Source organism: Oxyura jamaicensis, chromosome 6 (genome assembly GCF_011077185.1).
Source record: "Oxyura jamaicensis isolate SHBP4307 breed ruddy duck chromosome 6, BPBGC_Ojam_1.0, whole genome shotgun sequence".
Lineage (NCBI taxonomy): Eukaryota > Metazoa > Chordata > Aves > Anseriformes > Anatidae > Oxyura > Oxyura jamaicensis.
The window spans coordinates 28,081,303-28,095,260 of record NC_048898.1 but is presented as its reverse complement, the minus strand read 5'-3'; the positions used below and the strand labels follow the sequence as shown (position 1 = coordinate 28,095,260).

Genomic DNA, 13,958 nt, shown 5'->3' with positions numbered 1-13,958 from the left:
ATTTTCAAAATCCATCAATATTTAACAAGTAATTTTGTATTACCAAATTTTAATATTCATGCTTCCTAAATTGTACCTCAAGTGGGACATGAAGAGAATTTTTTTTTAATTTTGAGACTTCCTAGAAACATAAACAAGAAGGGATTAAGAAAGATCTGGAATAGCTGAGCGGAAAAATGTTTTTCAAGGACTTGAAGATTTCTTATGCATCTCCTTCTCACTCCTTTAAGGCCAGCAGTGATGCAAGGAGCAACAAGGACTATTCCACCCTATAAAATAATAGCAAGTTTTTCTTGGAAACCTTCTAAATCTATAGTTTAGATAGTCAAAGTAGGGAAGTCCAATTTTACCTGTAAGTACAACAGCAAAGTTTACTGAATACATGAGTATTTTTGTCAGACCACCAGGAAGAAAAATATTTTGACATACACAATAAGTATGTTGTGAAAGTTTTTTCATTTTTCTCCCAGAATACACTTTATCTCTCAACTACAAACACTGACTACAACCTCTTCTCTCATCCTCAGCTGCTCTCCAATTTAAAACCAAGTCACATGCTTGTAACTGTAGCAGCTTATTACATGAAGAATATTATAATACCACAGTGTTCTTTAAGAGTTATAGTCATTATCTTGTCATTCCTTTTAAAAGTTTTCAGTCTGGATCCTCAAAGAAATATCTCAGTAGCTCTGAGGAAAGAATGCTCCAAGAAGTGAATGCACTCAAGAAATCTCAACCCTTCTTTGTGGAAGTATGAGACTTAGTAGAAAAGAAACATTGGAAAGGTCCAACCAAAAACTTAGCAGGGAGCAGAAGTGAAAAGTGGCAGAATAAGAGCATGTGAAGAGACGACTGGTTCCAAAATCCTCAAATTCAAGTAAAACTGATTTGACTGCTCCCTGTGGATCATCGATATTTTTTCTGCAGAAATCCCAGGCTCGCAATTTAGGCACCACTATCACAGAGACAAATGTCATGGTACAGAAGAACACCTAAGTTCATGATGACAGCATTCATCAAAATGGTTTAAAGATTTAAACAGTTTTATGGGCTCTATACTTCAAAATACAATGCTGATAAATAATACCAATGCAGCTAAAGACTCAAAATAATTATCATCTTTATTTTTAAAGCATTCTTTAGTCTAAGTAGCTCCTGTTAAAATCATGTCAAAAATATGAACTCTTACCTAGGGCTGAAAAAACAAGTTGTAAAATTTATGATTTTACTGGTCTTATAAATTGATTTTAGCCATTATTGCACTACACATAATTCAGTAAAGGTGATGGAATGCTTATTTGGTTAGATAGCTAATGTATCCCTGAAGAATAAAAGCTATAGTAATAAGTCATTTTGCCATAAAGGTACTATAGACAGCAAAAGAACATTTTGTCAACTTCAGGAAATAAGAGAACTATTAAGAATTATTTAAAGCTTCATAAAGCACCAGCAAAATGTGCAACTGCCAATAGGGATAGACATTAATCTTTTATCCCCTTGAACACACTTTTAACATACTGTGCTTGAGTTTACCAGATGTGCAGCTTCATGCATTGACTACTGCATGTTGAAGTGCTGAGGAACAAGCGAACCCTTTCAATGAATAAATGTTCCTTAAGAAGTAAAGGTCCAGTTAACGAAACGTCAATATCAGAGAAAGAAAGTCACAGGAGAAAACTGGCTAGCCACCTACTAGATTAAATCTCAAATACCTTATTAGGTTTTCATATTAAAAATATTCCCACACCCCCATTTAGCTATTAGTGAAGGAGTTACTGTCAACTTTAAAATCAACCATGCAAGTACAAAAGCAGCCTGACAGCAATATACAAAAATCATCTCGATTATTGGATTTCATTCTTTCACTTCAAGGAGAATCCTCCAATGTTGTGATTTTAAAACTAGACAGATTTAAAAAGGTTAGAGTAACATACAATCCCCAGTGTACCAGGCTGTTCCAACTGTGCATGAATAAGACTTGATGGTCTCCTGAATTCATTATTTTTCTACTAACATCATACATTGATTCAAATGACTGCTATCAGGCATTACTATAGATAACGATTTTCATTTATACATTTTTATTTTTATGAGGACTGTTTACATGCAAAGAAATGATACCCCTATGAAGTACCATAATTTAAGTTGTTGCCCACACGACAGTTTCTTGTTCCTCTTTGGCCTAAGAGAGCATCTTTAAATTACTGTCTTGTTTGTAGAGCATGCCAGTTGAACAACTGCAAAATGATGATTCTGAATGCAAAGTTTCCCTTAAAAATATACACCTGGATTTTAAATTATTAATTTATCTTATCAACATATCTGGTATCAAACCAACATTTAAGCTTTAAAGAAAAGTGAATTCCACATTACATAATTTTTTTTTATTATTTTTTTTTTTTGCCAGCAGAAAAACTTACCTGTACATTGTCCTCCGTTAGTGGGATCCCCATAATATCCTGGCATGCATGTTTCACATTGTTTTCCCGTTGTTAAGTTTTTACATTGATCACAAACATTACTGTTGACGCAGGTGCTGTGGCCGTTACACTGGCAAGCTAGAATATAACATTTAAAAAAAACATTACTAAATTGCTCTTTGGAATAAAATCATTCTTATATTATTACAAAATTGCAGAAGAAGGTAATTCTGAGGAGTTTAAACCTGACTGATCACTAGCGTATATCTATTTGTAGTTTGACACAGAATGTCTTCAAAGCAGCATTGTGACAAGACATATTCACAAAAGACCATAGAAGTTGATAATGTGGTGAGTTCTGAGCTTAAGGGTTGTGAGAAAGTCTATCGTGGGTGACTGAATCCACCTCACATACCTTTAAAAGAATGCCTCACCACTTCAGAAACCTGTTAAGAGGCGGTAAGCCACTAATTGAGACCAAATGAAAACCTACCTACATGCAATCTTTTGTGAAGTACCTGAAATGTTACTGCAAAGAAGAAAATCACAACTGAGGAGAGGGGACACAAAAAAATTAACCAAGGAACATTCTATTTGTAACAGTTCTGATCCTTTCATTAGCTTTGGCACAATAAGGGGTTTTTAAGACATCGTAAACACATTCAAAGTTTGCAGTTTCTAGACAGTCTAGTAGATTGACTTCAGTGAAAGTAGAAGACACTGGACTCCCACTGACATAGTTTATGTCTGACCCTAAAAACATAATTAAGCTTTCTGTCAAAAGTGATTTTCTGGAAATTACTGGTATTGTAACATCACGTCTCCTCTCTTGCTCCAGTGCTCCACAAACTCTCAGAAAGCACTGATCACACTGGGTCGTCACTACTGCAGCAAACTACGATGTGAACTCTGCCAGAACCATTGATCCCGCTGCCAGGCCTTGGCTGAAGGAGTAGGACTTTTTCCAAGACAACCTCTCTATATTGCAGAGCCTCAGAGCTCACAGTGCTCAGCAGATTAGCAATCTGTCAATTACAGCAGTTTGTCAAGTGTCAGGTTATGTCAAACCTGTCAATCCCAACTGGTGAAAGGTGTGTAAGACTCCGCAGAGGGCAGGTTTCTCAGTACGATCATTCTGTTGACCCTTTTTTGTAATTTTGATTTTTAATCTAAAAGTCACATTGACTGGTGCCTTGGCTAGAAATAAAAGTGGTTCTCACTGCATGATTTACAAGTTTTTGGAGTTGATTTAGAATTTAGTAACTTCATATATTTTCAGTCCTTGCCAGGCTTTGCTTAGAAACTTTCAAACCTAAGTTTAGAATCTCTTATGTCTCTACAGTTATAAGATCATGTAGACTAAAATCCAATATTTCTGTTCTACTGGAAAATAAGTTAGGTTTTGTCGTTTTTGTTGTTTTTGAGTGGGTGGGTGTTTGTTTTTTGTTGCTGTGTTATTTGCTTCTTTTGTTTTGTTTTACTCTTTTGGCTAAGTCTCTTTACAAATTACAATTTCTCTTGTTCTTTCTTGTTCCTAAGAATGCTTGCTTTTTAGATAATTTTGTGGTGTTTTCCTCCAGGCACAGTTTATACACCCTTACTGCCTTTCTCAGAAAAAGCTACAAGAAAATGCCATGAACAGCTCCATTTTGCATGAGTTCTGTTTGAACTCATTACATTAAATTACTTCGATCACAATTTAAAATAAAATAATAGCACATTTGTTTGTTGCTATTGTTGTTCTGTGTTTGGTTTGGGGGCATTATTTTTTGTGTGTTTTTTGTTTTTGTTTTCCAAATCAAATCTATACTATTTTGTGGGATCTGAACTTGATGAAAGTAATATCATTTAGATAAGAGGATCCCATTACTGGTGTAACTGCAGTAACATACAGTAACTTTGACTTGAACCCTTTAAACTATGAACTTGTTGACTTGAACCTCCTGCAATATATTTAAGAACATAAATTTTTAAAAATGGGATATTAGCATACTCTTTCATGTGAGGATGAACACCATTTTTTTTTGTTGTTTGCTTGTTTTGCCCCCCCCCTTTTGCACACAGTAATCTATTGCCTTCATATACTATATGCATAATGACAGAATCTATCACTTGTCTGGAGCAACTGTTTACCTAATACCACATCAAAAGTGAGTGATGTGATAAGAAAGAAAATCCAGTTCATCACATCATTACATACTACTTAAATAAGTGGAACAACTCACTTATATGCAACAGGTGCTGAAGATGAGCAGCAGGGCTGCACAGAGAAGTAAAAGTTCACTGCAAAATCCTCATTTTACTCAGAAAACAAATATTCTTTACTCTGCATAAAATCAGTGTAATTAAAGGAAGATTGCCTAATTCAGAAAGTATCATAACATCAGGATAGCATTCATTTCTGATACTCTTTAAGTAGTGAGACATTGATTTGTAATTCTATTAATTTTCTATTTTATTTCTATTCTTTCTAATTATTATCTTTGTATATATCTTCATTTTGGTGTTATTTAAAGGATAAAGAAAAGTAACCTTTATTAATCACATTTTTGATTGCGAATTTTATTTTATTGCAAGTCATAATATTAAGAGCTACCATATATGAGCAGGAAAGCCATACATTTTCTTAAGGCACAAGAAAATGGAGTAGATTTTAAATGAAGTTGAAAATGTGCACAATATATGTTATATACAACAAGGACCAACGCAATTTATAATTTACCTGATCCACCATTTTAAAATAATACTATGTTTCTGCTGACTTTCCTGTATCATATTATCAAGAAAAGCAAAAAGCCAGATGAATTGCACAACTTGACAACTTCCTGTGATGCAGACAAGATGGCAATCACACTGAGGGCACAGTATTAAAAAAGTAAAATAATAAATAAGATGAGATGCTGTAAAATGGTTGTTTAAATAAGACTGTGGGGTTAAATTTTAAACACATTTCTTGCTTAAGTGATTTTAACATACATCAATAACAGCAAGAGGGTAAATTTCTTCATGCATACAGATGTGATTTAGCTGAATCTTCAGTGCGGTTCCCTTGAGATAAGCAATTTCATGTCCAATTTGTTTATGATCTCTGTGTTGAAATGTTTGGTGATGCTGACAACCGTTGATAATTATAGTTTTAAAAAAATTCTTATTAGTAGGAAAATACATTGAAATACATCTCTACATCACAGTCTGGATCGGGTGTAAAGATACTTCAACTAGCCAGCTAACTAGAACCAATTTACAATAGTGAGACTGCTTTTCTGAAGAGAAACTTAGTCATTAAAGACAAACTTGGACAAACTGCTAATCTGCTATTCTCATGAAAGAAGTCCCAATGCTATTCATTTTCTTTTACTTTTCTTTAAAAAAAAAAAAAAAGTAATCATATCAAAAATGCTATGACAGCTGCTTTGAGGACTATTGATTTCAAAATGACCAGTAAAAAAAAAAAAAAATACTGTCTGAATACCAGTTTTAAACACAAATACAGAGGCACTATAAAGAGTGTGGAGATTAACTATTTATATAAGACACATATAAATACATCCTTACTTCCCCCTCACATATAAATATCTATTTATTGTTTATATATAAACATGCATATACATCATTTATAAAAACATGAATGATTTAGCCAATTGCTCATCAATGTAGCAGAATTATCTTCAAAGTAAATGTTAAAACCTATTTATTTTTATTTTCCAAACTACAAACTGTTCAGTAATTTTATACAGATTTAGTATCGATTCTATATTTCAAGTACATCAACTGAACATTTCCAGATTGCTGGGCTAAGAAGAACAAATTATGTTAGTTAAATCTATTACAGTTAATGTTGTAAGAAAATGTAAACAAATGCTTAGCAACAAAACCTACAGCCTACATAAAAATGAAATTTCACATCAGCTGGAAATTTTAATTCTATGCCTTTGGAAGGATTTGCCTCTTAACTCATAAAAGTAATACTTGTTTTTTTTGTGTGTGTTGTAGTGTGTGTGTGTGTTTTTGTTGTTGCGGTTGTTTTGTTTTTTTATACTTAAGTGGAAATTCTATACATCCTTGGCTATGCATATGAATAGAGAATTTTGAATAGAGAATTTTATCCGTGAAGAGTAAAGGATAAACAAAGTGATTAAGTCTTCTAACTCAAACATTTTAGATGTGATATTTATACCCATTACCATTTCACTAGTGGTAAATAGTATGCATTTCAGTGCAAGTTAAACAATACGCTTATTATTGACATACCTATATTGTAACCAAGACAAATTACTTCGGTTTCTAGACAATGTAATATCATTCTACTGTTTCCAGAAATTTACTACTGGCTTCTTTATTCCAGTAACAATATTAGATGGTTTAGGGTTTTTTGTTTGTTTTAATTTCGACCTCAACAGTGCTACCTTGGTTTTAGACTTTATGTCATTATTTTAAAACTTGAAAAATTTCTGCCCTCCACAATGTGAAACAAACAGGTTACCAAAACAAAACTTAAAGATTCTACTTCCTAAATAACATACAAATATACACTCGTATTTAAAACTATACACACAAACATATACACATACATGTGCACAGAACATTCCAATGAAAAAGATTAAGTATTCAGAGGAGCAAACACGTCTGCATGTACCCATAAAAAGTTTAGATCCTAAAGAAACTCCAGCTTCCATATTTAACAGCAGTAGGAATGCTTGCTGGAAAAATAACACTTCAGCAAAATTACATAATATATTTTAAAAATAAAAACAGAAAATGAAAATTAAAAAAAAAAATCAAGATGTCTTTTAAACCATAATATTTATTCTAAATTACCACTAGAGGTCTGTCCTACTCCACAGTGGGCTGGACATTTGCTCCCACTTCTGCACTGATGCAGCTACCCTACCTTCAGGATCTGGATATTTCCATACAGGAGGCACAACTTCCACCATCTTAAAGCACCTGATGTCTTGCTTACTTTTCCAATTAGCTCAAAAATTGAAATGTTATAATGTATGTCTGCTTTCACAGTCTTAACGTACTATTTACATCTAAGGAGTAAACTAATCTGGAAGAACAGCTCAGACACTTGGTAGCCCCACAATGTTCTCTCACAGCCATCTGAACCTTGGTGTGAGCAGCTGGGGTGCAGGAAGCTCCTGCTCCTGGCCATCAGCAGTTGCCTATAGGTAATTTCTCTGCTTCTGCAACCTTTGATAGATACAGAAGATAGAAGAACAAAAACTGAAGCAAATATAGCTGGATTTCAAAACGTGTAAGGACAAAATGGGTGAGAACTTATTTACAAATAAATGGCAATTTTGATTAAACTATTTGTATTAAATTTCACACATGAATGTGCACAAAACTGTGCATATTTGTGTTCACTAGATAGAGACAGAAAAGAAACTTTAGGAAATATCTTGGAAAAACATCTATCCCATGCAAATATTATCTGTATTCTTCAAAATAAAGACTTTCCTTTATGTGTGTAAACAGAGAAACTTTTATTTCATATCATAAGATCAGGAATGCTACTACCAAAACATAAATTAAAAAATGGAAGATAAAACAAATCAGCAGACTTTACCTGGACACTGGATAAAAGACCACTCGTAGTTTTTCTCTTTTGGGCAAAGACTAGCATCAAGTGCCATTTCATTAGAATGCATGCTAACAGGCTTCATCGGTCCTCTTGATGATCCTTCCAAACATTGCCCTTTTCCAGTGTTACTGGGATCATTGCACCATCCACAACCAGGCTGTTCCAAGCACTGCCCACAGGTCCTCAGTCCAGAGCAGTTTTGAGCTTTATTAGATGGAATACAATATTAATGCAAGTTTTTTGTTTGTTCGTTTTATGTTTAGCTCTTAAAAAAAAAAAAAAAAAAAAAAAAAAGGCTAGACTTATACAACAGTTAGAAAGAAGAAATGACTTTGCATCACTACTATATCGTGCTACAAATTCAAAAGTAACATTTCTAAGACTATCTCCATGTTTCCTTTAAAAGTTCACAAAATACACTACAGGTGATTACTACACCATTAACTACAAAAAAAATTTCAGGTAAACAAAGAATGAAACAGAAGAGTAACATGACACATCTTCATCTAACTTCAAATCCCATGTTGAATATCTATTTTGTGTTTATATTATTTATACATATTTTATGGAATGCATATTACTAATTTTAGTCATGTAAGCTGTTCTTCCAACAGGAACACTCCAAAATTCAAGAAAAGGTCAACAATGCAACAAAGAGAAAAAATGTGGTAATTCAAACCAAAATTTTTGCACAATGTTTTAGGATTATATCTGTTTATTCACCCACAAACATGACTTGGTCTTATCATCTTGAACTTCTGAAATAAGCTTGCACAATAAATGTTTAAAAAAAGGATTCAAACTACAAATCATAATTCAAGACATAGTTCAAACATAATGCTATTAAGAATCTTGTCTTTTACAGCAAATCAGTTGTTTGTTTTTGCATACTAAAATCAAATCTCTAATTAATTATTTTGTTAAAAGGTACAGAATAAAATACATTTCTCATAAAAATGGTCATCCTCATATTTGAGCAAATCTGTTTTGAACCAAACAAAATTCATATTTTGAAGTTACTGGCATTTCTTATTAACAATAAATTACCAATTTAGTATCTTCAAGAGTGTTGTTAGAGTTAAAAAAAAGTTAAGCTTTTTATACTACACTCATATTTAAAAAAACTTCAGGAAGGTCCTACCAGGAAGACATAAATAATCTAAGATTACATATAAAGTATTTTAAAGTATTGTTGGACACTCAAATGGATGCTACACTATCATAAGTTAAATCTTTGAAATATATGATGTAATGAACTGATATCTGATGTAATGAACTAGGTAAAGCATGATGACTCATTTATAATTCTTTTCTTCCCATTAAAAACTCAATTCTTATTTCTTAGGAAAAGGGTAAAGCTGGTTTGGGTCTTGGAGACATTTTTACTTTTTAAAACAGATTTCACTTGTCCTCCTGATAATCCTTCCTAATAATGCTGTGGAGGCACTTTAACTTTTTAAAATTCTTCAAACAAAAAACTCTTAACAATGAAAAAAAAAAAAAAAAAACATATGCAATGACAATTGCCACAGAATCCATAAAGACTTAGAAAATCCATAGGAGAAAGTATAAGAAATATACTTAAGAAAAATGAGTGTGGGAAAGTTTCAGTTGAATTTCTCTGAAAAAAAAAAAATAATAATAAAATGAAAAGGAAGGAAATTCAGGACTAATAAATAAGTAAGCTGAGTTCTACACAAGGCTAGCTCTCATCACCCGGAAAAAGTAAAACTGTCAAAATAATATCTTAATACAACCATGAGTCTACAAATAATTACTTCTTATAAGAAATAAATCTAGTGAGTAATCTCTTATCAGCTGATTTTAAATCAAATTAAATGGATTTTCAGGATTCCCAAAATGGCTGATGTTGAAATTATGGGGGTTCTGCTAGTACATACAAGATTGCATGGCTCCAGTTTAGAATTTAAATTGTAAAAATTATCAAGTAACTTTTACTCCAAATAATGATAGAACTATAAGAACAACCACCAGACTTAACAGTTTTTTTAAAAAAACTGTTCAAGGGGCAAGGGTCTATCCAAAGAAAGGTGCAATCTGAACGTGGAAACTTAATAATGAACAGAAATAGAAGAGAAGAATAAAATCTTACGAAAGAAAAGACAATGAACAGAAGCAGTTTCTGTGTCTGCATATGTATTTCTTTCTGGTTTTGTTTTATTTTGTTTTGTTGCTTGGTGTGTTTGTGGGTTTCTTTTTTTTTTTTTTTTTTTTTTGAGGGGGGGAGACTGGTTGTTTTTAAAGATATAGTGGAATTCCATTCTTCAAGTAGAAACATTGCCCCTTGACAAGGGAATCCACTTCATTACCTCAACAGCGTTAAGGATAAAGCTACCTAATTTTCACATGATCTAGACTGAAACAGTGTCTGAATCATGTTTAATTTGTACAGTCATTTTCTTGTTTAATGCAAAATCTCCAGTGCTTTAAACTCTGGGAAGAAAAAAAAAAAAAAAAAGCCTATTGACACTGAATCTTGTTTTGCTTTAATCTGTGGAATAGAAAACATGCTCTGATACAAAACTGCCTTTCATAAAGATGAGCCAGCATACAACAAATCCCATTTGGCTTATTTAATATAAAATCTTACAGACCTGACAAAAAAACAACAGTTAAAATTAAAAACATTTTTTTTGTATTCCCCAAACAAAGAGAATCTGCATGATGTACAAATACCACACAAGCACAGAAACAGAATTACAAATTCAGACTGATGTATATATGCTATTTTAAAAAGCTAAGCATCACTCGTGGCATTCTCTCAATTTTAACTCCAAATTTTCAATCATCTTATCTTCTGCCACAACTCACTATCAATTTTATAAGTTGTAAATTTTTTTTCCTTTTAGGACAGGAAAAAAGCTTAGTGGATTGTTTAAAGAGTGAAACTTTTACATAATTACGGTGTTAGTATTTCAAATATACATGGGACAAGTGAAAAATAATAAAAACTTATTCTTTTATTTCTATTATTTTTCAGTCAAGCAACGGCTGATGACTAGATTTAGAAGACTAAACCCTATTTCTTGTCCACACTGAACCGGGACATTAGAAGCTGGATTAATATCTGAATTTTACATTTTTCATTTCAGCACGAAATATTACCAGAACAGGTCAACATTGTACTGGCTGTACTTTATAATTACTATGAATGAAAGAGGAGTCTCAGTTAAGTTAGAAATACAGGCTCTGCAGGTTTCACTGTCCTTGGATGATTTCAAGCGAAAGAAAAAACTGCCCATTTCATTTTCCTTTTAAACCAATCCTCTATCCTAAGACTAGAACGTATCAATGGATCCCAGACATGGATCCATGAATTACAGACATGGCATGACTTAATTTCTTAATTAACCTTTAAGATTTAGGTGAAATAAAAGGCTTTGTCTTTGTATCAATAATATATTAGATGAAATCATAATCAAATTATGACCCTGATGCATGTTGCTTCTTGTTGTCCAGCATCATCAATTCTACCACAAAATACCCTGCATACCCTGCAAATAAATTGTTGCAGAGACTATGGTATCAAAAGACTCACGGAGAGAGAAAGAATGTCAGAAACCACTAGAAAGATTCTCAAAAGGAAGAGCAATAATGAGGCTTTGATGGTCAGCTTCAGGAATCCTATATATTAAGTCCAAGTCCCGCTGGATTAGAGTCCTTTACAGGTGGAAAATATTTTAACCAAGTCTTTAAGGATAGCAATTTGTGAAAATTGTAAGAACCAGTCTTCTGTAGGATGTCTGAGGAATTTTTCTGAAGAGACCATGACTGAGACAAGAATCTAAAGCATCAGGCAGCTTGCTCAAGTATCTGTGAATTATGGCACTGACACATGCTGGAACTTCATGGAGCTGAATTTAACAAGGTCCAGCCAGTTCAGACTTCAGAAAAAATAGCATTAGCTGAAAAGTACACCAAAAGGCATGTTGAATAGGTTTCTTTTTCTCCTAGAGAGGCATTGGATTAATTTCTGATGAAATGTGTTTCCAAAAGGGACATTTGGGGAATACCTCTGCTGCTTAACAAAGAAAGTAAACGTTTGTCTTTTATTTCAAAACGATGAAATGAGCACATCTCAATCTTGTACAATACAACCTGACCCAGTCTGATCACATGGGACAAAAGTTTTCTGCTCCTCCTTTTACCTGCCTAATAGTCTACTATTCTTTCTACTTCCATGGAAAGGGCAAACAATTTGCAAGACTTTATAAACTAATTGCAAATAGAAGAATTTACAGAGGACCAAGACCATTTGTTTTGCCTATGTGTTACAGTATTCTCAAGACTATTACTATTGTTATAACATTGATTTATCTTTGCATGGTAGGAAAATTTACTTCATTGACTCTGCTAACAAAATGTACAGAAGAATCTTAAAAACACTAAATTCAGTTCATCTCCCTAGATGTGATATCTAAGGTCTAGACATTATGTCTCCAATTACCAGTATTTTGTTCTAACTCAGGGCCATCATTTCATACAGCAAAGCTAGTCACAGAAACAAATCACAGCATTTTTATCTAAAAACAATAAACACTTCTTTACTGTCTCATTTAAATATGTCAGAGACCATATAGCTATAGTCCCTATAATCTAGGACTATATACTTTTCATCATAAAATAATCACCAACATTTCACCTGTATCTACAAAAAATACTTGCACTGTGCTGACAGCTGATATTAGTAGCTCTATTATGCCATTCATCTGAAATTGTTTTCATCTTTAGTGAATGTGCTAAATCATATAGGCGTTCTTCTGAGTGGACAAAAATTAAAACATTATATTTAATAAGTCAAATGTTCAGTAAGGTACTTACGGGAGCACGTGGCAGTTTGCCATTCTAGACATTGTCCATAGGGGAAGGAGATTATATAGGCGTTTGAATCAACGCATCGTTTAGTACTGCTGCACCACATACATTCCATACCATTACTCGTACAGTTGGAACATGTTGTTCTCAGGGAGCATGGCTTTTTGCAGGGTCTTGCATTCTGGTTGGGACTAACTGAAAGAAAATCACCAAAAAAAAAAAAAAAAGTAATTTTGAACATAAACTCAATTTGTATTTTTTGTTTGTTTGTGTTTTTATTATTATTATGTTTCATTAGAAATATCCTTTTTTAAATGAAAGATGACTTTGACTTTAAATAGCCATAAAACGTTTGGTCCAAAATGGTGAAGTATTTAAATACAATAAACATTTATAGAAATTAAGTAATCCTCGGTATAAATCATACACTAGCTCTAAAATACTTCATTTAAAAGGATCACAGCAATCTTACCTATATACCAAGATCATAAATGTAATTTTTATTGCCTGCTAAGGTCAGGTTAGTTACTTGCACATACATGATGTAGAATACATATCAAACCTTTATAATAATTACAGTAAACTATAGATTCCTGGGTCTATTGTTCTTGTTAGCACTACTTACTTAAGACTTATTTGTCTCCTAAAATTTTGCACTATAGCGTACATATGAAAGTCACTAGAATGCAAAGTGAAAGGAACAAAAGGAACATTATTCAATGTGCATCCCTTTTTTATTTATTTTTTTTAGGCGGAGACCACATTTTCTCTAGGTTAGTAGAGTATGTTAGTTTAAACAGTTAAAATTTGCATACTCTACTCATTTTCTTTGATTTCAAGGTGAGGTCTCAACTCATTCACCATCTTTTTTTAGCACTCCCAATCACTAAACCTGGTTTTGGCCTACTTACGCATGCATTCAAGCTGTGATTTGTTCTTAATTATAGATAAAATAATAATAATGTAAAATGGCCAAGAAAAAATCTATCCTCATAAGGTCGAAGTACTTAGACTTCTACTGTCTCTGAAATACTACGAGAATAAAAAACAATAATAAAAAAAACTGATACCATTCACAGATGTGTATCATGTTGATGTAACTGTAAAACACT

At 32.8% G+C, this 13,958-nt stretch overlaps 1 protein-coding gene across 7 annotated transcripts in view; it reads right to left on the bottom strand.

Moving 5' to 3' along the window:
• The window catches only part of ATRNL1 (attractin like 1), a 489,972-nt gene that overhangs the window by 352,701 nt on the left and 123,313 nt on the right, over window positions 1-13,958 (bottom strand). For all 7 annotated transcript variants that reach the window (XM_035329979.1, XM_035329982.1, XM_035329977.1 and 4 more), the window contains exons 17-19: window positions 12,853-13,041; window positions 7,996-8,214; window positions 2,421-2,558 (exon numbers count right to left, since the gene is read on the bottom strand). In XM_035329979.1, the coding sequence (XP_035185870.1) occupies window positions 2,421-2,558; window positions 7,996-8,214; window positions 12,853-13,041 (546 nt within the window). The remainder of the gene's footprint in view (window positions 1-2,420; window positions 2,559-7,995; window positions 8,215-12,852; window positions 13,042-13,958) is intronic.